Here is a 27,077-nt window from a genome sequence, read left to right as displayed (position 1 = left end):
GGTATGTAATGATATCATATCAAAAGCATTTTAGATTCAGATATCAAGTTACATTACACAGAGATGTACATCTTGCTTCGCTTTACATGAAAAATTAACACAAACTATATTTTGCCGCAGAAACACATTATAAATTTTTGTTTACTGCATGCTTTTCTGTACTTTAATGCATACATTTTCACTTTATATACACATTACATATCATCATTGTTATTATCAATCTTCTTTAATTAGAACCACAAATTGCAAATTTACAAATTATCCTGTAAACATTTTACTAACTACATGCATGCAAGATAAATTTGAGATTGATTTTTCAAACTATGATCAAGAATTTCACACTAGGATTTAAAGTTGAATGAAAATCTTATAATTCTTTTTTCTTAAGAATCAATCACATACATGTATATTGATTTAGTAATGTGATAGCAGATTTATCGTTGAGCCACTAGTAGTTCTTCGTGAAAAAATATTCCTTGCATTTGTTGTGGCCGTTGGATTTCTTCCTGAAGTAATTCTGAATTAAAAGATATTGATTCATTTTATCAAAACATGTATAGGATATGCAGCAGGTGTTATTCCAATTTCAGGTTTTCCTCATTTCTATTTGAAAGTGCATAGTCCCTTTTAAAATCGTTTTCATAAACTGATCATAGATATCTGACCTCGACCATGATTTGTATATATATTTGAATGTTTCACATGTTTAAGTTTTTATATACATTGGATTCATGATATAAGAGATACCATAAAGATCTTCTTTAAAATCCAACGTTAATTGGAACCCAATAAAATTCATCCTGGATCTGCAAGTTTAGAATACTAGTAATACTTCGAAAGCAGAATGTGAACTGTTACTTCCTTATGATTATGTATATGGTTGTCCAAATAGCACAGGGATAGGCTTCATTACATTCTCTTTCATGTTATCATGGTGACTGACTAAATTAAATGTGTTTATGTGTTCTTATTGCAGATAAGGAAGCGTATGCAACACGACACGGAACAGAATCTAGAAATTATCCCTTTCTCAACAGCACGTATTTCATCAACATATGGAACAGCTCATCAGACGCAACATCTACGTTTCACTATGGTACAAGAATAATTCTAGTACAAATGTAGCCACTACTACTTCGTCAAAAACTTTACATTTAGAAGTTAGAATCTTTCAAATATGCGTTTAAAAACGGAGATCTCGTGTCTCTATTGGTGTTGGCTCGTTACAGAATGAAAAGGAAAGGATAGCGAACAGTTATCAATCTGATAAATCTTATAAAAAAAACAAAAGGAATAGTAGGTCAAACACAGACCCCTGGACGCATCGGAAGTGGATGAGGAAATTGGGAGGAGTAAACCCTACTGCGACGGCCCTGAACTCTATGCATATGCTTAAAGTGTGGGTATTTCCCCTACATCTGGTGATGTCTCAATATGAGTGAAAAATGCTCGACAAACAAACAAGAATACAACTGATATCCAAAGGATTGTTTGATTAATTTCTACGGTTTCATTTGTTATTCCATATTCTTCAATTATTTGATACATTTCTAGAATGAATGAATTATCATAAGAAAATGTTGATATAATTTATTTAAAAATAGAAAAACAGAAAAATGAGGAGGATTTAAAAATCTTTGGCTTAGTAGCATATCAGTTCTAAATTCAAACGAGGTTGGAAGTGAATAACTTAAAACAATTATGGGATCAAAATATAATTTATAGTATTTGCTCTAATTGAATAGACAACCAAAATTTGACGGCATTACAATACACAAAACATGTTAACTAGTATTGTCATTCTACTCCTATTCTTCTTTGAGTAATACCTGCTAGATTCAGGATTACCCCTTAAAACCACTTAAGATGAAAATGTTGGCGTAAATTAATTGTTGTAAATGTGATTTATATTGGCGAATGAAATCAATCGATAGTTATTGACAATTAGTTAACAGGAATCACTTGGAACTGTTTTGACTTCCTATGTTTCAACAGTCTCGATTGAAGTCAATATTTCGCAAATTATATGGTCGTTATAAGGATCTAGTTCGTCAATACAACCTCGCATTGGGTCAAACGCTATCTGACGTGTTTCATACCGATTGTTAAGTTGTTCTTGGCACATTAATTTCGACTGCGGATAACTCCGTTTACCTGATCGGGATATTGGGCTCACGGCGGGTGTGACCGGTCAACAGGGGATATTTACTCCTCCTAGGCACCTGATCCCACCTCTGGTGTGTCCAGGTTTCCGTGTTTGGCCAACTATCTATTTTGTATTGCTTATAGGAGTTATGGGATTGATCACTGTTCGTTATCTTCACCTTGTATATTGGAAATCCCCTGAAATAATTTACAATTAGCTCCCATGAAAGTAAAAATGTTAAATAACCAGCGCGCTACTACACCGTTCGACCATCTAGGCAAGTCAAAAGAGTCGCTTTCAATGACGATGAAATTCTCGCCACGCTGTCACACGCTACACGGTAATTGAGAATGGAAATGGCATACTGTTATTTAACGTACATTAAAGAGGATCATACATGATACACATTGCTAATATTTAATATAAAGCACAAAAATAGCAATGAACTCTTAAATTATATTCAACTTGCGATAGCTCGCAGACACGATGTTGTATAGACGTGAGTACTCATTGGAATGCTATTGAATTTCAAGTTTTCCTTGTTTTGTTATTCATGAAGTCAAAGACAAATTGAAATTCGCAAACAGAGTAAACTTATACAATAAAGAGCGGTACCAACTTACCCACTTTTTATCAACAAATAATCGCATTGTTGTTTCAATTGCTGTCATGAATGTGAATAATCATTACTATTGTGATCAATTTTAGTGTCAATATCTAAGACAAATGAAACAATTCGATCATACAATGTATATTGTACAGGCTTGTGAAATAGGGGTTTGACCTAAAGTCGATGTAATTAATATATCCTGTGATATTAACTATACGAATGCCTAATTATGGTGTAGAATCCAACCTTAAATTGAATGTAATATATTAAAGGAAGGGATAAGGCAAAACGATATCGGAAGTAATTTACGTAAATTATCAGATCTCAATTTCGGACGTTCAACGGATGCATTTCTTCATCGTTCAACAAAGAACGCTTACTTCTTTTAACCACCTGGTCCCATTTCTGGTGTGTCCAGGGACCGTGTTTGCCTGAATTTCAATTTCGAATTCGTTATAGGAAATTTGGGATTGATCAATGCTCGTTATCTTACCTTTTCATCTGTACGCTTTGTGAATATAATAATGCAACAGGGATATTATTTTGAGGAGTTAATGATTCATATGAAATATATAGGTTATGCAAGTCTGATTGAAGATACATCTTGCGGATTTTGCGATGCTGTAGGATATTGAATATTGTTTTGTGAATTTGAATGAACATTCCACATATCTATGTATATTGTAATTGGGGGATCGACGTTTTCCAAAGTTCCCAAAATCAACTGCATGAGCCATATTTGGAAAAAGGAGACACCTTATAGAAGGGCAACATTCCCCAGAAATTAGCGAGAGTAAATTGTATTGATGTGGATAATGAAGATGAATGTTCTGATAATCTTTATGTAAATGACAAGACTGAATCAACTTATTTTTAACGTTACACTATAATCAGAGCACGTGTAGATAACGTTAAAGAAACCCTTTTATGTATTTATAGTTTGAATCATAGCTTGAACAATTGAAAAAAAAAAAACATAGTGTGTGCATGCACTGGATCAACACATCCTCAAAGCGAGGACGACATCGTATATTGAATCAGAAATTATTTACTATTGTAAAAGATCAATGCTTAATTTGTTTGATTTGTGTTCATCCGATGCATCAATGGGATGCATTGTTCACAGTGCAGCACGAATTATTTCCCCCTGAATGCAGGGGGTGCACAACACGATGGGGTCCTCAAGTGATTGCGTCATCAAGGAATCAATAGAGACTTTATTATTTTTGATTGTAATTAAGTGTCAGTTAAGAAATCTTTGTAGAAATGAAGTGTAATTACTGACAAATGATATAATTGTACAAAATTCTTGGTCTCTTATTATATTTTTGTGTGATTTTTTGCAGTCCACTGTATCTCAGTTTAGATAAAAAGAATAAGGATGGGTAATTCTTCTTTATCACTTTTTATTAATATTATCGACAACCAAATAACCACAAGGAATATGCGAGAAATTAAATTCCAACCAACGCATGCAATCATTGACTTGTAATCCTTTCAACGCTGTGGACAAAATACCTACACTTTTGTACATCGGTTGTAAATAAACGAAGTATATTACGTATATCGAATCCGTATCCCTGCTGTATTGTTTTCTTGAAATATGTTTTTTAACATCCGCGAATGATTCAATCTTTTTAAAATCAATGGTTATATAAATCAACTTAACCAAAAGTACACACAAAAGTTATCAAGCACGTAGCAATTAAGAGAGAAAGAAATGGACTGCCCTATTTAGTCAGACAATATAGTATTTCTGTACATGCTAAGTTCATTATTCTAATAGAGTTTGATGTATAAGTTGTCACCTTTTTATATAGTAGTATTGCATTATAGTGGAAGTATAAAATTTAATTACCAATTAATTGAATTTCAGGAGTAACCTCTTGCCCTGATTTCCCCTTCGACGATTTAGGATTTGGAAATTTTGGGTTTGTTTATATTTGTTTGTTTGTTTTTGCTTTCCAGGAATTTTCAAACAATAATTGTGAATTAAACATTACCTTGCCCCCCCCCCCCCCTGTTTTGAAAACAATGTTACATACCCGATTATATTTATATTATCGTATGGTTTCATCATGATTTAGTTCTTAGGTGTCTGTTATTTATTATTTTTGTTACAGACCGGGCCTACTAATGAACGTTTTGGTATGAATAGTAACAGTACTTGGACATAATTAAGTACCAAATACTAGACCTAGGTCTATACTCCTACCCCTTCTCATCCGTTCAATTTAACGAAATGTTTATTCTAAAAAGGATTCTCATAAAATCGGATAAACTAAACTTTGTTATTATAAGAAATATGATACAGTCTCTTAAAACTCAGCCCATAATGAATATTTTGATACTGTAAGCTTTACAATAACGTATTTATTACTAATATTTGATCTGACGCTTAGGATCCCATCAGTAAGCACGCTCCCTACTTCTGGTGTAAGGGCAGTGGCTGCAAAAATGAAGGTCGTTGGCAAAATAACGTCCTCTGTTTCATGGCTAGATAAGAAAAAGTAAATACTTTGTGACAGTGAAATAAAACATCTGATTAAATGATAACCGAATATTTTCATGTGTGCAACTAACAATTTACAGTTTTTACAACGCCTAAAGAAAGTTAGTGTATTATTCATTGATGAAAAGGGGAAAATAACGAATAGTGATCAGCATCGTAATTCCTATAAATGATAATATGTAGTTGCAATAAGTATTTCTACCTTGTGCACATTTCAAGGAAGTAATAAATCACGTTCTCAGACTCAGAGTAATACAAATAACTTACTTGTTATTGAAGGAATTCTCAGTTTTGATGCTACACATAATTACTGTAATTGTCCAATAAATGGTTGACCAATAAAATAAAGAAGACCAACATTTCAATGCGGTTCCTAAGGATAGCTTTACGGTGTTCTGATGAATTGTATTTTCAAACATTTGCTTGTAAACATATGGGTATCATTAATAGATAAAACTTCTTCGATAGATATAAATGTCGAGTTGAAGGCCAAAGCAAAATGTAACAATCTAGTGGTTCGATCACTGGACCGTGAATTTATTTTATGCGATTACTGTTGTTGTAAATATAATTTAACAGACTGAACAAAAACAATTGTTTAATGTCGAGTTTATAAGAATATGTCGGATAATCGTTCGCAATGGACTCCAAATAATTTACTGACAAGTAATAAAGAGAATAATCAAATTTTGCAAGGTTTATTCAACAAAATAACAAATAGAATTTAATAAATTATGGCGCTGAACACAATCTAAAAAATATAGCGCAAGGCTGCAGTCGTCTATAATCCTAATAGAAATAAACTATTCCTATCAATAAATATTATGACTCACTAAAAGTCACATAAAATAACAATACAATTTACTTCATCCCCCCTTCTTACCAAAACCTAATGATTTCTAACTTAGAATAATACCTACGTCTATCTAATAAAGTAGAAAAAGTTTGAGTCCCCTTGGGGACGAGCGATCTCCCTTTTATACCCACGTGCAACGATTCTGTTCCAACGTAACATTTTGGTTGGAAATTCAACCAAAATTGTGACTGGAAAATAGTTCACACATAACTAAAATTAATATTGAACTATTAATAAAGTGGAAAATAACACTTGTTTAATTCAGTCTAATCTAATTAATTACCTCCAAAGCAATAGTTCTGGTATTAATGCCAAAATTTACTGGAGCAAGAATATTTTCTTGGCGGATCCTTAAAAGATAGGTAAAACGTCACCGGAAATAACATATGTAACGTGCGCCGTACAACGTCAAGCAAAAGAGAAAGTAGAGATACACATGACGCAAAAAATGAGATCTGCAACCCAATACACTATTTCACAATCGTATACATGAATAAAGCAAGGTAATTCATTTGTAATAATACATGTGTAATATGGAATTCGCGTAGAAGCGAGTGTGTCTTCGTTAACTTGCAGTAATTTCTATAATGGACATACGTTAATTCTAACATACGATCTGTCAAACTGCATGATGTTGATATGTACACACAAAAACGCATTATTATGAATATGCTTAATATATCACTAGAAACATCTCGTAAATGCAAGGTGAAGATAACGAACAGTGATCAATCTCATAACTTCTACAAGCAACACAAAATAGATAGCTGGGCAAACACGGACCCCTGGACACACCAGATGTGGGACCAGGTGCCTAAGAGGAGCAAGCATCCCCTGTTATATGCTAGCTACATTCAATAGGTTATAATCTACAGAGCTGTATTTAATAGTTTAAATCTATGTACATTGCATTGTGTGATCGCTTCAACAAAAGTAAGAAAGTACTTCATGGGGAAGTACATACACTTATAAAAATACAAAAAACATCACAAAGATATTTTTTTCTTTTCAAGTAGAAACTTTTGAATCAATTCTACCTCATCAGAATAACAAAAAAAAAAACAAAAACAAAACAACAACAAGCCAGCTAAAAAGGAGCAGAATTCATAGCCATGACAATTCCAACAGATTGTTGGAAGAGCTGCTCACTAAAGACTACGAAGATATTATCAATGATGAAGGACATCTTCCTTTTTTCTGTGTGAAAGCAGAGTGGCTTTTAACAAAGTGATGTCTTTTTGAATACGGGGGGGGGGGGGGGGGGGGGGCTCATTCATTAGTCCTAACCCGGACCAGCCGAAAAATTTAACATGTAAAAGAAAACAAATGGGAAATTAAAAAAAATATATCAGAATGAAAGAGGATGAATAATTAATCAGAAAGAAATTATACTTTCAAGATTTATACTGAACGTATTAAACTTCCCGTATCTGCATACATTCATGAATATTATAATCAATGATTACCACTTGAATTCTCTCTCTCTCTCTCTCTCTCTCTCTCTCTCTCTCTCTCTCTCTCTCTCTCTCTTGCTTTCATTATCTAATGAATCTAAAGATTAAATTAAAGATTTTAATAATCGATAGGGTATTTGAATAAAAGCAAATAATCGTTAAGTCATTTCTGCTTATATTGATATTAGTTTTTTTTCATGAACTAGTTGCATTTGACACCGAGGATTTACATCCTTAAATATTGATTACAAGCACATAGAATCGGAGAGAGTGTACTTTGAAAACTTGAAAGTTAAGGATTTAGCCGTGTAGCTTATAGCGACCTACCTACTGCACGATTTAAGAAATTGAAGTCGGAAGGGGAAATTGAGACAGTTTCAGACTACTACCCCCCCCCCCCCCCCCACCACCACCACCACCACCACACACACACATGGTCCCAATTTAAGGTTTTCGTAATCGGACAATTTAAGCACCATTTAAGTTATTTTATTGCTTGTCAAGAAATTTACACAACTTAACCGACAAGATTCCCCTTCTGATACATTGAAAAATATAAGTAATGTTAGCACGGGGCTCCATAAAGTTCAATCTGCAGTTTGGTCATACTTCGTCATTCAATAACTTATTCAAAATAAAAAAAAAGTTTGTCGGGTTAGCGGTACTATGATGTATGACTATAACAATGACCTGTGTATAACTTGTACATTCCATGCAAATTCGTAGGGGTTTTCGCCTCACTAGAACAATGGGGACAGCTAATCCGTGTATTTGAAATCAACAGAAGTGCTTAGCTTCTTGCGGAAAGTGTGAAATATATTGGGTCGGCGCAAGATACCCGTGATCTTAGACTAGATATGATATCGCGCCGACCCAATTCATTTCACACTTTTCATGAAAAGTCAAAACCCAGACTAGCTAACCGTAATTTAGTTATACTGTGACAAAGACCCTAGGAATTTGCATGGTATATACTTATCATGCAAAAATCATTGCATTATCCAGACACTCCCGATGAACATTTTTTTTATGAAAACCTTTATCAAAGTACATCGAACATAAGTCTCGGTCAAATGTAATTAACTCGGGATTTTAAAAAATGAATCATTCGATGGTTTGTATTTTTGCCTCTATTAATTACGTAATAAATTAATTCCAATTTGTTAATCATCGACAATGCTCTAATTTCTATATTGGATCAAGTTATCTTTGGCAAGATGCATATTGACACAATATGATGGAAGTAATTATGTTAAACAACGCATTTGTCAGAGAGAGAGAGAGAGAGAGAGAGAGAGAGAGAGAGAGAGAGAGAGAGAGAGCGAGAGCACAACAGTAATTATTAAATATCCCTATCACATGTTGTACATGTATGTTTTTCATTTACTGAATATACTAATTCGCATTCAAAACAGGAATTGCCTGCAAGTATACATTATTTAAACATAAAATTTAAGAGTATTTTAATGAAGAAAGAAGACTAAAAGAAAAAAAATTCAAAACCAGGTTTTCTTAAAAACATAATATATAGTGTTTGGTATCGTTGGAATTGGTTCAAAATGCTGAAAAACAATATAAGTATCATGGGGGGAAATATTGACATTTTTTTCTATTCTTAAAATTCCACCCTTATCTTGATTATTTGGCCTGCGGCACATTTTTCCATTTCCCGCAAGGCGCCCGTGGCCAGAACAAAGCTCTTAGCAGCTGTGTGTATTCGCAAATAACACACACCGTGGAACACAGAGGACACGGTGTATCTCCGTGGATTTTCCACCGTGGTCTTTCCACGGTGGGGTGTATAAAACTCGTGTCGTGTACTGTATGCTGGCGTCCCTAAAGTAGGAACTTTGATTTTAGCTCTTACATACAGGAAGTTTTAATACAAATCATGTTCTGTTAAATATATCCGCTTTTTATGCAAGCTGAGTTGTACTGAAATATATAATTTGAACTTAGATTTTTTTTTTCGTTTATAAACAACGAGTATGATTCATCTTATTTCTGCGTATGTTTGGTGTAGCACATTTCTTTTGATCGGGGCGAGTGGTGACGGAATTTGTTCAAAAGGGTAAGAAATTTGTAGCAGTCCACATACATTTACATGTATTTAAGGTAACTTCATGTTCGCATTATTATCTGATAAAAGTACAGAAAGTGTATTTATTTATTAGCGTTAAAACAAGTAAATCGTTAAATAAATGATATAGGTCATTGCGCTTTTTAAGATGCAAGATATAAATTAACAGAATGACGTATCAACGTCAGAAATTTGCAAATGTCCTTAATTTCGCCCAAAAAAATGGTTATAACGATATAATACATTATAATATCAAGATTAATGTCATTAAACTGTTTCAAAAATTATACAAAATGTCTGTGAAAAGGAAGGAAATAAATCGCATTTGGACGTGATAAAAATATATCAATGAAGACAGAGTTATTGTCCTTGGATTCAATATTTTGAAAGCTATGATTGATTGTTCACATATAACTTAAATTTTTGATAGATGTTATGTTTAACAAGATTTTTACAATAAGTATTGGGAGCGACTTCAACAAATATTATTCCTATCATACATCAATGTAAATAAATGAATGATTTTGCCAACTCTTATGTGGTCACATGAATGTGAACTCACTTTAAATAATTTTTGTGGCCTAGCTCAGTGAGATGATAATATTTCAGAATCAATGTAGACGGTCCACCAGAATGTTGTGCAAACTTCTACAATGTGGGGAATGGGTGTAGAGGTAATTTTCTTTGTTTCATTTGCATATATGTGTTTTAAGAAAGTGAAGATAACGAACAGTCATCAATCTCATAACTTCTATATAGCTTAATTGTGTGGAGTATAATATCGTATATCAAAATATGGCTACGGATTGAATATTTCTGTGAATTTTTATTGATGATGTAATTCCCAGATAGCAAGACAACGTCGGGCTAACGTTGACCCAATTTGTTTTTTACAGCAACGTTGTTGGTAGTCCTATGTTGGCCCACGGTCATTTTGCTCATCGGCCCAACGTTGGTCCAACATGTTGGCATACTGTTGGGCCAATGTAGGTATAATTGTAAGCCAACTTACAGCCAATATTGGTAGTTGGTTGTTTTGGTTAGCCCAATGTTGGCCCTTTGTTGAAATGATGGCATTAATGTTGGGCCAACGTAGATAATATTGTAAGCCGACAAATAGACTGGTTGGTTATATGTTGGCCCTTCATTGGTTGAAAGGATAGGTCGGATATTGACGGTTATTGATCTAAAGCTTCTTTTTTGTTGGTCAATTGTTGGCTATACTAGTAACTTACATCTATGAAAACAAATTGAATGAATACCTGTTGAAAATACATTTGTAAATTATACTTATATTGACCTTTTCCCATGATTGTTTGAAAACGTACAATACACATTTTGACCTGCATTCATAATGCATAAATTTAGAAAGAAAACATTACAAATGATTCTCTGTAAAATGATTTTTTATATGAATTAAATTGTCAAAAGTTACATAATAGGTTTGAAATAGATGATGGTAGACATTTCTGGAAAATAATGATTTAAAAGTTTTTAATCCTGGCTCACTTCCTCACTGTCCTTTTGTTGCCTTTGCCGCTCTTTCAGATTTGTTTTATCCTGACAGCCTCTGATTGAAAATACAAATAATTTGCTACTGAAAACAAATCAAATACTGGTACAGAATCCAACATATAAATAATATAATTAAGTATTTTAAAGACAATAACGTACATGTATATTACAGGTGCATATTGGTCTATAAACCTTAGTATCTCTATCAAAAACATGATCATGTATACAATAATATTAGTTGGAGACGATTTTAGAGAAAAAATGTTCAATGCTCTACTACTTACTGATTATGTCTCTTAATTCTAGATTTGACAGCCCTCTTTTTGTTCCTTTCCCACTCCAATTTAATTGCAATGCTAAGGTCGTCGTCATCAAAAAGGACAGTATCCCTGACCACATGTTTGAACACTGTCGCCTCCAATGCATACAAGTTGTCCAAGCTTTAAATCACAAACATATATTTATATTAGTTAAATGAAACGACCTTTAGATACATGTACAAAATAATAAATGTACAGTGTAGTATTTATTAAAAATGTACAAAACAATGTATTGTACAGTATTGAAGTGAACCCAGCAGAGCAACAACCAAATACAGGCACCTAGCACGAGGCACTGAATGTCTATATTAACTTCAAGTGCCTTTGAACATAAACATGATAAGACTGGGAACAATTTACACAGTACATTTGAAATATATTAAAGATGATTATAAATATATTCATACTTACATCTTTTTTAAAAAGCAGCTGCATGTAACAGTTGAATAATCCAAACTTTTAAACTCCCACTTCTCACTTGCTCTGCATATTGAGTTTATCAACCACCTGTGAGTAATTGAATGTGACGGCTCACCCCACAGTTTGGTGTTTTAATCGATGCGACTCCCCAGTTTTAACAACTCGCCTGGGCTTTGTTTCAATGTAATTTTAAAACTGGTTGGAGTGTCTTGATTTATGTATTTATTTACATCCTGTCCCAGGGAACTTATACTGTTATAAGAAAACTTTTATTCAGTTTTCTAATGCAACACTCATGAAACAATGTAAGTCATTCATTCATAGATTGGGTTAAAATTTTGAGCTTAGGATTTCAAATCTAAATAAATAATCATGTACCCGCTTCAAAGAATAGAAAAAAAACAACAACGAATATTCAATGTGTTGGTCACTTTCTTAAGTTCTTAAAAAACAAATATAAATGGATGTAGTCATCCAATTGCATGCATGAACAAGGAATGTCCTCTAACTATATCAGAATCTGCCTCTTCAATGCAGCATTCTTTAACGTTATGCAATCACAACATCAAGATAAAAAGTTTACAAACGTGGAACCAACGTTGGCCTAACGTACATGTAATGTTCCCCACTGATCTTGCATTTAGTTCGCAGTACAGCTATTGGGCCAACATTGGACCAATGTAATAACCCCAACTTGAAACACTTAATATATAAAAGAACGCATGCCAACTCTGGGCCAACGTACTATTACAAACTTAATTAAACATCTTTGTTAAAGATGCATTTCAACATTGGGCCAACTTCAGAATCCCAACATTCTCGGAAAATAAAGTTAATTTAAGTTGGACCAGCGTTGGGCCAACATAGAAATCCCAACATGGTTGAGACGATTGGCATGGTAACATTGGCCCAATGTTGGTCCGACGTTGTCTACCCCACGCCCACCACACAACCATTTACCAATGTTGGCCCAACGTAGTCATGCTATCTGGGCTATTCTGTATATTTTTATTTACGTACATAAACGTAGTAAGATATTGTCTAATTTAAAAAAAAATTGATATTAGTAATGCTTTTAGTATGCATTAATTTTAGAGTGTCCTCCTGGGTATTACGGAAAGAACTGTTCCAATCCATGTCCGACACCAGAATATGGAATGAGTTGCAATTATCGCTGTGACAATTGTTCAAACTGTAATCACATATATGGATGTGGAGACGCTACAGGTGAATATATAAAGGAAACAAATCAACAAACACTACGTAATGAAATCCATCAAATTGTTCGATATAAATGAAATGAAGAACAACATATGTTCGATACGAATACTTAGTAAATTATCTAAAACTTAAAACCAAAGATACAAAGAAAATATAGTAGTGATCTTCATGGTAAAATCATATTGTTTTGGGTCAGAACAAACTCTTGATAGCGCTGAAAAATTTACTAATAAAATAAATGGCAATACGCAAGTTTCGAGATATCAGCTCTTCTGTGATGGAGGTACGTTCAGTATTTTGTTGATTACTTGGGTGGGTACAAGATGTATACATGTATTATAGACTAGCTGTGTAAATAAGGATGAAAGTTAGGAGAACGTAAATCGTGTTTATATCAACCGTTGGTATACACTGAACTGGTCATATGAAGAAGAATATTTGTTTGAACTAGGCTATAAAATCTAATGAATTTCATTTTTTATTTTCTCTTCTGTAGAAGTGATGCTTTAATCAAAGAAAGATGGCAATTATCGATTTTTGTTTGAGCCATTTTATTATCAAATAATCTTAAACTTACTAAAATTGTGTGTCCCAGGAGTTTGGGTGGTTGCAAGATGTCTGATAATCATCCTTTAGGCAATATATGGAGGCAGCGATGATCATTTGTACCCACCGCGTCTGGGTGAAAGTATGTTTTCCGTCTCACTGTGAAAAGAGTTTAACAAAGGGAAAGAACTATTGGGAAGCTCGAAAATTGCGTTTTAAACAAAAAGTAATATTTATTTACATTTAATAATTCAAAGAAAATTGGAACATTGGCAAAATAATAACTTACGGTAGGTGAACAATAAATATGAAAAATCCGTGCCGAGCTGAATCTACACACACCAAATAGTTAATTCCAAAATTCTAGTTCCCAATTCTAAAATTATATATAAAGAACTTGTCTAATCAGGGCTTTTCTATCATAAAAAATCACAGTGTATTTATAGTAAGAATGAATTTTCTAGTACAATCTTGAAAGACAATTATGCAATCATTACGTCATGTTTCTACTAAAGAAGCAAAAATCAAGCTCTAGAACAATCTAGGTCAGAGGTGTCAACTGGGTGCAAGTAGCACACAACAATTCTAAAACAGAAATCATTGCAAAGACGTTTCCGGCAATATATATCATATTGCATACTCGGTTATATTTTGATTTAAAATACATTTTAACAAAAAATGTTTATGCTTCAATTTACTGTTATTCCTCTCCCATCTCTATAAACATGCTATACTAGTCAAAATTTATTGTTTGCACTAATTGTGAAAGTGATTTGCAACTGTTGCTTTGTTGACCATAATTTAGAAATTTGGGACTACCTATCTATATAACTCAATTTCATATCGTTTTCATTAGTGTTGAGATCCAATTTGCTGCAAAAATTGAAAATCATGTAAAACTTATACGGTACCAATTTTGATGCACCAGATGCGCATTTCGACAAACAATGTCTCTTCAGTGATGCTCAACCGAAATGTTTGAAATTCGTACATTAACAGTATTTTTCCTGTGTTGAAAAATGATATCATGAGAGAGAGAGAGAGAGAGAGACACGACTTGTCAATTAATACATAGGGCCTATAGTCATAACCTCTACCTTATAATCATCCCACTCACTACTGTAAAGAAATGTTGGGTGGGGGGGGGGGGGGGGCTTATATATTGCATTTATTTTACTACGTTAACAAGCAGCATCATTTTAATAAAGCCGCTGTATTTGAAAATTCTCTGCAATTGATAACGAGCATTTTTCAACTCTTCTTTCAATCGGGGGGTAGGGGTTGTAGTCATTTCACACATGGTATCAATACTCAGAACTCCAACTCAGAACGCCAAGTATGGCCGAGGGGTTAGAGCGTTAGCCCCGTTTACGGAAGGTCCGGGGTTCAAATCCCAGCCAGGACAAACCTAAGTCGTTAAAACAAGTAGTGAAAGTTCCATCGCCAACCGCTCGGCATAGGCTGTGAATGTCACGGGTCCTCCAAGATGACCTTAAACACGGATGTCCCGTGTCAAAGTAAGTGTGGTACGCTAAATAACCCTCACTGCTCAATGGCCGTAAGCGCCGAGTATAGGCCTAAATTTGGAACCTTCATCGGTCTTTGTGACGTCTCCATATGAGTGAAAAATTCTCAAGTGAGACGTGTTAAGTAAGAAACAGTCACTCAATCAATCAAACCAAGTATGGGGGAGTAAACAAATATACCGTTACATATGAAATTAAAGGTGCATATCATATAAAAAATATATGCTACAGAGAAATTTCTGTGTTTGCCAGAACTGCGGCGACTTTGATTACCTCAACACAATACCTGGTAGGCTATAAGGGTTGTCGAAGTCATTCTTTATGACTATATGAATGACAATGGACCTATTGATTTGTAAACAGAAATGTCGATTCTATGAACTAAATGGGGTAGAATACAAGATGTAGGCCTGTGATTGAAGATGATTTTCTATTGGTTTGAAATAGTTCCAAGTTTAAAAAGATTTCTCTGATTTGTCTCGTTGGTGAGAGTAAATATTATTTTTGTGCTGATTAGCACATATATATATATATTGTACAACACAATTAAACAAGACTTATAACTGTTGAATTTTTCCAATTTGTATCAATAGACTGCGTTATGTGCTGTTCATAACTTTTTCAATGTTTTCATGCTTTCTCGCTTCACTACGACTGACACGTATGATGTCACATACGAATGGCGCGAAAATCTCCAACGAGAATATTCATATCTGGCTTTCTGCAATTTCGATACACGCTTTGTATAGATGAAATAATACTTGCACGATTTAAAATACCACATTTTCATATATATTCAAAAGCAATAAAAATAGTGGTAAAAATCTTTTAAATTTTGCATGTTGAATTGGTATACATATATCAAATTTTTTAAAATTTTATTCCACCTGCATAAATGTGGGTATTTTATCTGGATATCAATTGCTAAAATGACATAACTTTTAGAAATAGTAGTACTCTACCGGAAATAGCAGATTTTGTCTAAAATGGAAAAGCTTACATTATTACATCTGTTTTAGACTAATATATTAATGTTATAGCGGTGTGTCATTCCCACAATTTGAAGGAAAGACAATTGTTGTTTTAGAGGCGGAGACAAATACAGTGGATCATTTCATGTCCCCAGGGTCTACGGTGAAAGTTACAGAAAATGCAACGTATGAAGGAAATGGTAACGAGACGTCTGAGTTTCACATCAATGTTATTTATACAGCAATCGTAATAACATCCGGGACACTAATATCCTTGGTGATACTGCTAATAGTTATAGGTGAAATATGTAGATACAAGAGATCTTCAGGTCTTAGGGATGCAAATAAAGTGTCATGTAGAACACATGAAGTAGACGAAACTTACACAGAAATTAATGAGTTCATGGTTAATGTAGCTTTACCCGAGGATAATGAGAGTACAGGTTCAAACAAATGTATCAGTAACGGACATCCACCTTTCACTGAGATAGAGGAAACAGCATGTGAAGAATATGTTTATAGCACTGTATGTAAAGAAAAAATTCTTTCAGAGGATAAAATCAGACCACAATTTAATGTAAACAGTGTTCAAAATAGCAAAGAGAAGAACAACCAGGAATCGGATTTTGACTTACAAAGCAACACAAGCTCTGTGAACTGTTTTGGATTGAAGTATTTGAGTGACAGTTTTGATATCCTTTATGCTGATGATGTTTTTGTAAATGAGAAAACTGAATCGACGTATTTCTGATATTGCATGGGAATTAAACCTTGTTTGAATATCTTAACAAGTTAATGAAAATGATTTAAACTTTAGCGCACATGGGAAATACAAACTGATGTAGTTTTGTTTTCAGGATCTCCACTTCTTAATATGTATTCAATCATTACCACCCTACGTATCCAATTAGGTATATTCTCCCCATTGATGACGGTCTATGTATAATCTCGGCATATTCAAATTAGTTTAATACTGATGAATTTTTATAAAGAAAACTAAATATAACAGAAATTATTATGATTCCACGCACAAGCACTCTTAAGTTGAAGAAGTATGCTAGAGTTCATCATTGAGAATATCTGCATGGTCTTTGGTGATCAGGTCTATCAAGAGTGTGTTGGATTTCCCATTGGCACGAATTGTGCTCCTTTGTTAGCTAACATGTTTCTATAATCGTATGAAGCAGAATTTATTCAAAACCTTCTACGTGAGAAGAAAAACTCTCTTGCTGTGGCCTTCAATTCGACATTTAGATATATCGACGACGTTTTGTCTATTAACAATAAAAACTTTCCTTCATTAAAGGTGAAGATAACGAACACTGATCAATCTCATACCTCCTACAAGCAATACAAAATAGATACTTGGGCAAACACGGACCCCTGGGCACACCAGAGGTGAGATCAGGTCACCCCCGAAGTGAGCCCTATATCTTGTTCAGGTAAACGGAGTTATCCGCAGTCAAAATCAGTGTGCCAAGAACGGCTTAACAATCGGTATGAAACACGTCACACAGCATTTGACCCAATGATAGGTTGTATTGACGAACTAGATCGCTATAACGACCATAGAATTTGCGAAATGTTGACTTCAATCGAGACTGTTGAAACCCCATACCATCAAATTGTTTGTCAGTAGCTTACTTCGATTTAAAAACTGACTATACTCAGAACAAGCTCTTGCATATCGAATGAATTGAGATATATAAACAGCATATGCAGGTGATAATGGAATATTGCTACATAAATATGGGAAGCTGACGATGGAGAAGCTGAAATCATCCCGTTTGTCATACAGTTGAGTTGTCAATTTGCCGTTAATGTCCACTTCCAATAAAATATCTCAGTATGAAGCAGAAGTGGATGACTCTGTGGTGTCATATGTCGATTCGATATATTCCTGTGAGGTCAAAAAGACAGCACAGAGTCGTCCAAGGGAAAGGATATGAGAATGAATGTGATTACATTGTCATGTGATTCCTAGCGTTGTCTGTGGTGTAAGTGAAGCTTGCATAATGCGCCCTCTGGTGAAAGAATGATCATATCTTGAACATAATTTATATATACGTGAATTTTACACTTGTTTTGCACATGTATGTTTAAGTTTTTATATCCATTGGAGTCATGATATAGGCCATAACGACCTTCCTCAATTGGCTAAATTTGAACTAAAAATCATCCTTGTTCTACAAGTTTAGAAAACTAGTGGTATTTCGAAAGCAGAACGTGAGTTATTACTTCCTTGAAATGTGCAAACTTATTCAACGAAATGTCCGTGTTATGAACCATCTTATGAAAGGTGAAGATAAAGAACAGTGATCATTACTCCCATCTTACTAACCAATAGGCAATCTAAAACCTCTTAACCTTTTTCGGGCTTAGGACCGACAAAAATCACATGCATCTTAATATTTTGGCAGATCAAAGTTTTGTTTAAAGCTTGATTTACAAGCTACCATTAAAATGATTTATTGGAAGTCTTTAAATTGAAATATATACATTAATTGGTAACGTATAAGTTTTATATTATACATGATCTACAAAATGAACATATGAGAATGAAATATGTGCAAGGCGTCTCGGTAAGTCTAAAAGTTGTACTTTATTTTTCACATTGAGCCCTATATCCTGATCAGGTAAACGGAGTTATCCGCAGTCAGAATCATTGTGCCAAGAACGGCTTACCAATCGGTATGAAACACGTCAGACAGCATTTAACCCAATGATAGGTTGTACTGACGAACTAGATCGTTATAACGACCATAGAACTTGCAAAATGCTGAATGGAGAAGCTGAAATCATCCCGGTTGTCATACAGTTGAGTTGTCAGTTTGCCGTTAATGTCTACTTTCAATAAAATATCCAAGTATGAAGCAGAAGTGGACGACTCTGTGGTATCCTTTATTTCGAGCTCACAGGGATATATCAAATCGACATATGAATGAAAGCTATTATTGGTAATAGACAAAACGTCATCGATCTATCTAAATGTCGAATTGAAGGCTACATCGAGATATTTTTTTCTTCTCGCGTAGAAGTTTTTGAATAAATTCTGCTTCATATGAATATAGACACAGGTCAGCTAACAAAGGAGCAAAATTCGTGTCCATGGGAATTCCAACAGACTGTTGGAAGACCTGGTCACCAAAAGACCACGAAGATATTGTCAATGAGGAACTCTAGCATATTTTTTATTTCAACTTTAGAGTACTTGTGCGTGAAATCAGAGTGGTGTTTAACAAAGTAAGTTTTTGAATGACTGATCACTAGATATGAATATTTCCGTTTTCCATTTTTGTTGAAGAAACAACTTTCTATGATGTCAAAAAGTCTAGTCTTTAATTTATCGTGAGGAATGGTCGTCTAAATGATTTTGCAAAATCGGATTGTTTCGAAAAATATTAGATGATTCAAAGAAGAGTTTTGCTCTACATGTGTATTACAGATGCATCATAATTTGATTTCAAATAAAAATCGGTGTAGTCTTCTCATATATTTTTACCCTATACCAATATATTCATCTTGCGATATCTTGAAGACACTAACCACGATGGCAATAGGCGTACTCAGTGAAAGTCTGAGGAAATTTACGGTTTGATTGCTTTATTATTCATGAGATCAAAGACAGATGGAAATTCGTAAACAAAGTATACTTACACAATGAAGATAGGTACCCAAGATTTTGTCAATGTTGATCAACAAATAATCCCATTGTTTCAATTTCTGTCAGGTGACTGAACGAAAGTGGATGCTTACTCCTCCAGGCACCTGATTCCACCTTTGGTATATCCAAGGGTCCGTGTTTGGCCAACTCTCTAATTTGTATTGCTTATAGGAGTTATGGGATTGATCGTTGTTCTTTAGTTATCTTCACCTTTCATGACTGTGAATGATTATGATAAACAATTTTAGTGACAACATCTACGAAAAATTGAAACAACGAAGTCATATGTTGTACAGGCTTGTAAAACAGAGGTTTGACCTAAAGTCAATGTAAATAACATATTCTGCTACATATGTATATTATTCAGACGACTGCTTAATTATGGTGTGGAATTTAAAGTAAAATTGAATATAAGATGTTGAAGGAAAGGATAAGTAAGATGATATAGCAAATATTTTTTTACGTAAATTATCGGATCTCGATTTCGGACGCTAAATGGATGAACCCTTTCATTATTCAACTGGCAATGCTTACTTCTAACCATGATGTCCCACCTCTGGTGTATCCAAGGTCCGTGTTTGCCTTAATATCAATTTCGTATTCTTTATAGGAAATGTGAGATTGATCACTGTTAGTTATCCTCACCTTTTCATTCATTCACTTTGCGAATATTTCAATGCAACAGGGATGGTGTTTTGAACAGTTATACTTCATATGAAATATCTAGGTTATGTGATAAGTGATCTGATTGAAAATACTGATATTTGAAAACATCTTGCAAATTTTCCTATAGGATATTGAATATTGGTCTGTGAATGTGAATGGATATTCCACATACATAAGTATAACGTAATTGGAGGATCAACATTTTTTTTTTCCAATTTCTTAAAAATTAACTGTATGAGCCATATTTCAACCAAAACAAACACCTTTTAGAAGTAATGTAAAACGTATACGGTACCAATTTTGATGCACGAGATGCGCAATTCGACAAATTATATATCTTCAGTGATGCTCCACCGAAATGTTTGAAATCCGAAATAACTATCAAGTTTTAGAGCTATTAAAGAAGTGTGACACCCCCAGAAATGAGAGAGGGCTATATTATTACAGCTGATCCAGAGTATTGCGTAATATCGACTTTTAAAGAATTGCGTTGTTTTATACCCACACACTAAAGTTATTGGAATTTGTTTTAAAGGCAAGTTTCACGTCTTCGGCGTCCACAGTGAAAGTCAAAGAAAAGTTTTTTTGCAACGATACTTCTTCTGAATTAGATATGCATCCTATAACAATAATAAAAACATTCAGGACTCTGAAAAGTCTAGGTTTAATACTAATGATCACATGGGAAGTATGCAGGTATCGCAGATGTTTAGGTATTCACTCGATGAATCGTTCAGAATTCATGAAGTAAACAACATTTACACAGAAATTAATGAGGTGATCGTTATCGAAAGTTTCCCCGAGGATAATGATAATACAGGTTCAAAAGAATGCGTCGGGAACGGACATACACCTTTAAGTGAGATGGGGGAAGACAGATGTGAAGAAGGTGTTTATAGGACAGTGTGTAAAGAGAACAATCTATGTAAGGATAACGTCAAAGACGATGGAAAACAGGAAATGGCATCAAGAAGAAACATCAACTTTAAAATGGACGGGACTTCAAAAGATAAAAGAGAGACAGTAAACAATGAAAATCTTTATGGACGCGTATTTGTGGACATCGTTCAAAATTTCAAAGGGAAGAACCAGTGCCCATCTTTTGACCTGCAAAACTGTATGAAATCAACCACATTCAATTGTTCAGATGTGGATGATGAAGATGAATGTTCTGATAATATTTATGTGAATGACAAGACTTAATCAACTTATCTTTAACGTTACACAATAATGGAAGCACGCCTAGATAACGTTAAAGAAACATTTTTATGTATTTATACATTATATGTTTATCAATTGAAAAATATAATGTGTGCATGTACTGGATCATCACATCTTCAAAGTATGGACCACATCGATTATTGAATAAGAAAACATTTACTATGGTAAAATATTAATTTGCTTAATTTGTTTGAGTTTATGTTCACTCGATACTTTGATTGGCGACATAACGTCACCTGTATCATGGATGCCGTCAAAGAGTAATCGTGAGCATGGGCTAAATAGGAAAAGGTAGGTGCTCTGTAACAGTGAAGTCACACAGCTGATTAAATGACAACCGAATATTCTCCTGTGTTCAACAATCATTGTACAGTGTTAGCAACACTTACAGAAAATTAGAAATGTATGCATTGTTTAAAAAGTGATCAGTAACATAATTCCTATGAATGATAATCTCTAGACACAATCAGTGTATGAAAAACGATCGAAGAATTTGTAAGAAACACGTCAGACAGAATTTGACCAAATGACTGGTTGTATTGGTTAATGAGATCGTTATAACGACCATAGACAACCGAGACAAACATGATACAATTTATGTGACGCCTACAGAACGTTTGTAATTTATTCATTGATGAAAAGATGAAAATAATGAACAGTTCTTAATCTTATAATCCCCATAAATAATAACCCTTAGTCAAAACCAATATGTGTGAGCAACCTTAGAATTGGCATGAAACATGTCAGACAGCATTTGACCAAATGCTGGTTGTGTTGGTAATTAGATCGTTATGATGACCATACATTTTGCGAAATGCTGATTTTAAGCGAAACCGTTGATACTCCTTTAACATCAATAATTTTCAGTAGCCTGTCTCGAAAAAAAAACCTGTTCAAACGCAGAAAATTATCTTGCATATTGAATCAGTTAAGAGATATAAGGGTTGCAAGGGTTTTAACAGTCTCATTTAAAGTCAGCATTTCGCAAATTCTACAGTCATTATAATGATCTATTTTGTCAATGTATCATACCATTGGGTAAAATGATGTCTGACTTGTTCCATACCGATTGTTAAACCATTCTTGGCTTAGTGATTTTGACTACAAATATCGACGTTTACCTGATCAAAATATAAGGCTCACAGCAGGGGTGACCGGTCGACAGGGGATGCTTACTTCTCCTAGACACCTGATCCCACTTTTGGTATATCCAGGAGTCCGTGTTTGCCAAACTTTCTATTTTGTATTGCTTATAGGCGTTATGAGATTGATCACAGTTCGTTATCTTCACCGTTCATAAATGGCATATACGGGTGATAATGTAATAATACTACATAAATATTAGAAGATGACGATGGAAAAGCTAAATAATCAAGTTTGGCATACTGTTGTGTTGTTAGTTTGTTGTTAACATATGATTTTAATAAAATGTCCATATATAAAGTAGATGTGAAAATATTGTTTTGTATTTTAGTTCGAGTTCACTTGTATGAAAGGTGAAGATAACGAACAGTGATCAATCTCATAACGTCTTTAAGCAATACAAAATATAAATACAAAGTATATATATCGAACCGATATAGGTATGGAAATGAGCATCATTGATAAATAAATCTTCCTCAATATATCTAAATATGGAGTTGAAGGCTACCGGCACATATTTTTTCGTTTCATGTTGAAGCGTTTGAATAAATTCTGCCTGATAAGAATAAAAGAAAAACCAGGTTAGCTAACAAAGGAGCAGAATTCGTAACCATGGTAATTCCAACAGACTACTGGAAGACCAGATCACCAACAACTACGAAGATATTGTCAATGAAGAAGGACATTTTATTTTTTGTTTCAACTTCAGAGTATTTGTGCGTGAAATCAGAGTGGCGTTTAACAAAGTAATTTTTGGATGACTGATCACTAGATATGAATCCATCCCTTTTCCATGTTTGTTGAAGAAGCTTTCGTATAAAGTGTTGAACACGTTTTAATGTTGTTGATTTCAGAAAAGTTTTATGTTTTCAAATTTACTAAATGTTCTTTAGAATATATAATCTACATTTGATTTACACCACTTCTGTCATATGTTGTGGCAAAATACGTCTGAATGTTTTCATTGACAGTAGTTAATATTTTCGTGAGGAGGAAAGATCGGGATTGGTAGAAGAGTTACTGGATCCAGCAATGCATCTTTTTGTAAGGGTTTCTATGAAGTTTAGGAATCCAGTATACGTACAGTAGCTCATAATCATCCATCCCATTGACTGGGACATGAAATGTGTCTAAAACTGAAGCATGGTATTAATGAATTCCATCTTTTGAAAGGGCAGTTGGAGTAAAAGTACTGTTAGTTCGTTTTAAACACCTATCTAATTATGTTATCACTTCTGATTTACATAACACAGAAGAATAGGTGGTGCGCATTTTTGTTTTAATGTATCTAATACGAAATTTTAATATTCCTGTTTTAATAATAATCCTTTCAAAGATAGTATTATGTTCTTTTTCATATTTACCGCATCGTCTGACATAATCGTCAACATATTTCATATCAGATATGAAGTTCTTTACTAAAATGAAAGACCGATGTTCTTTGAGTTTAGGATCTTTTGGAAAAAAGCGAGTTCAGACCCTCATTTTCAACTATATCAACATCACCTGTAATGACATGTCCAGTTGGACTATAGTTGAAAGAAGACGAAGAACAAAAAGATGTAAATCGATTAACTTTAAAGTGGGACATATCTAGGGACTGTAAATATGAAATTACCTTTCCCTCTTCGATATTAGTGACATTCAAATACTCATAAACCTACTACAATTTCTTTAGGCAATATATGAACACATCGATAGGTGTTTGTACCCATCGCATGTGGTAAGAAACATTTTGTGTCTCATCGTGCGTAAGAGTTAGAGAGGGGTTAACAATTATAGGGCAACTTGGAAATTGTGTATTGCAAATGCAAATATATGCTGGCGCCCCTAAAGTATGAACTTTAATTTTAGCTTTTACATACAGGAAGTTTTCATTTAAATCATTCTCTGTTAAATATATCCGCTTTTCATGCAAGCCGAGTTATACTGAAATATATAATTTGGACTTAGATGTTTTTGTCGTTTATAAACAACGAGTATAATTAATCTTATTTCTGACTATGTTTGGTGTAACATCTTTCTTTTGATACGGGCGACTGGTGACGGAATTTGTTTAAAGGGGTAAGAAATGTGTAGAAGTGCAAATATATGTATTCAAGGTAACATCATATTCGCAATATTATCTGATAAAAGTACAGAAAGTGTATTTGTTTATTAGCGTTAAAAGAAGTAAATCGTTAAATAAATGAGATAGGCCATTGCACTTTTTGAGATGCAAGATATAGATAAACAGAATCATGTATCAACGTCTGCAATTTTACTTTAATTTCACAAAAATGGATATAACGATATAATGCATTGTAGTGTAGTATCAATAACAATTTGATGACACTTTTTCAAAAAAATATACAAAATGTCTGCTAAAACTTAAGGAAATAAATCGCAGAATCCACTTGATAAAAAAATCAATGAACACAGAGTTATTGTCTTTGGATTCAATGTTCTGAAAGCTATGATTGAGTATTCATATATAATTTAGACTTTCGAAAAATGCACATATATCATACATCAATCTAAATAAATCAATACTTTTGCCAACTCTTTTGTGGTCACATGAAGGTGGACTTACTTTAAATAATTTCTGTGACCTAGTTCAGTGAGATGATAATATTTCAGAATCAATGTAGACGGTCCACCAGAATGCTGCGTAAACTTCTACAAAGTTGGAAACGAGTGTAGAGGTAAATTCTTTGTTTCATTTACATAAATGTGTTTTATGAAATGTGAAGATATCAAACAGTCATCAATCTCATAACTTCTATATAGCTCAATTGTGTGGAGTTGTAATAGCGCTTTGCATGATATGGCTACGAATTGAATATTTCCGTGAAATTTCATTGGTGGTGTAATTATTCTGTATATCTTTATTTATGTGCATGTACGTACGTAAGATAGTGTCTAATCTAAAAAATGTTATGTCATTTATGTTTAGTATGTGTGAATTGTAGAGTGTCCCCTTGGGTATTACGGATATAATTGTTCCAGTCCATATCCACCACCACAATATGGATTTAGATGCAATCTGAACTGTGAAAAGTGTTCAAACTGTAATCACATATATGAATGTGGGAAAACTACAGGTGAATATTTAAAGGAAACAAATCACGAAACGCTACGTTATGAAATCCACAAAATTGTTGTGCGATATAAATGAAATTAAGAGCAAAATATCTAAGATACGAATACTTAGTAAATCATTTAAAACTTAAAATCAAAGATACAAAGACAATGTATTTGTAATCTTAACGGTAAAATTACATTGTTTTTGGTCAGAACAAACCCTTGATTGGCAGAAAAAAATTACTAACAAACAGAAAATTAAACAATTAATAACATTTATTTACATTTAATAATTCAAAGAACAATAAATATGAAAAATCCGTGCCGAACTGAATCTATACACACAAAATAGTTAATTTCAAACTCATAGTACACAGTTATAAAACAGTCTAAAGAACTTGTCTAATCAGGGCTTTTCTATCATAAAAATTCCCAGTGTATTTATAGTCAGAATGAATTTTCTAGTACAATGTTGAAAGAAATGATGCAATCATTACGTAATTTTTTTCTACTAAAGAAGAAGATATTGAACTCTAGAACAATCTAGGTAACTGAATGCAAGTACTATACAACAAGAAGTAACCATCGAGGTCTAGAACAATTTAAAGTTCTAGGTATCAATTGAGTGCAAGTAGTACACAACAATTATAAAACCAAAATCATTGAAATTCACAACTTTTCCGGCAATCTATATCATATTACATACTTGATTATATTTTGATTTAAAATCAATTTTGACCAAACTTTTTTATGCTTCAGTTTACTGTTATGCTTCCCTTATCTCTTTAAACATGCTATGTTAGTCAAAATTTTGATATTGAGAGAGAGAGAGAGAGAGAGAGAGAGAGAGAGAGAGAGATTATGGTGAACCAATCAGATTTTAGGAGCGAATGTCATTGTAAGATTTCATTATTGATATGGTTTGCTGAAAAGTAATTTTTTGGATATGACCTCTACCTTATAATCGCCCCACTCCCTACTCTAAAGAAAGAGCGAGGAACACCCATTATATATTGCATTTATTTTACTACGTTGGCAAGAAGCATCATTTTAAATAAAGCCGCTGTATTTTAAAATTGTTGACAATTATTAACTAGGATTTTTTCGACTTTTTTTCTATCGGGGGTAGGTGATATAGTCATT

At 33.6% G+C, this 27,077-nt stretch overlaps 1 protein-coding gene across 1 annotated transcript; it reads left to right on the top strand.

The window, feature by feature from the left end:
• Positions 1-9,523: 9,523 nt before the first annotated feature.
• On the top strand, positions 9,524-17,101 carry LOC130048199 (uncharacterized). Its single transcript, XM_056144595.1, has 4 exons — positions 9,524-9,649; positions 10,268-10,332; positions 13,009-13,140; positions 16,294-17,101. Exons 1-4 carry the CDS (start codon positions 9,567-9,569, stop codon positions 16,926-16,928), a joined length of 915 nt encoding a protein of 304 aa, XP_056000570.1. The 5' UTR covers positions 9,524-9,566; the 3' UTR covers positions 16,929-17,101.
• Positions 17,102-27,077: the final 9,976 nt, after the last annotated feature.

Source organism: Ostrea edulis, chromosome 7 (assembly GCF_947568905.1).
Source record: "Ostrea edulis chromosome 7, xbOstEdul1.1, whole genome shotgun sequence".
Lineage (NCBI taxonomy): Eukaryota > Metazoa > Mollusca > Bivalvia > Ostreida > Ostreidae > Ostrea > Ostrea edulis.
This window is presented reverse-complemented; position numbering and strand designations above follow the sequence as displayed.

Coding starts and splice junctions, on each gene's coding strand:
- LOC130048199 (XM_056144595.1), top strand. CDS start 9,567: ATGATTCATCTTATTTCTGCGTATGTTTGGTGTAGCACATTTCTTTTG. Junction 10,333..13,008: donor TGTGGGGAATGGGTGTAGAG/GTAATTTTCTTT, acceptor CATTAATTTTAG/AGTGTCCTCCTGGGTATTAC. Junction 13,141..16,293: donor TGGATGTGGAGACGCTACAG/GTGAATATATAA, acceptor TTGTTGTTTTAG/AGGCGGAGACAAATACAGTG.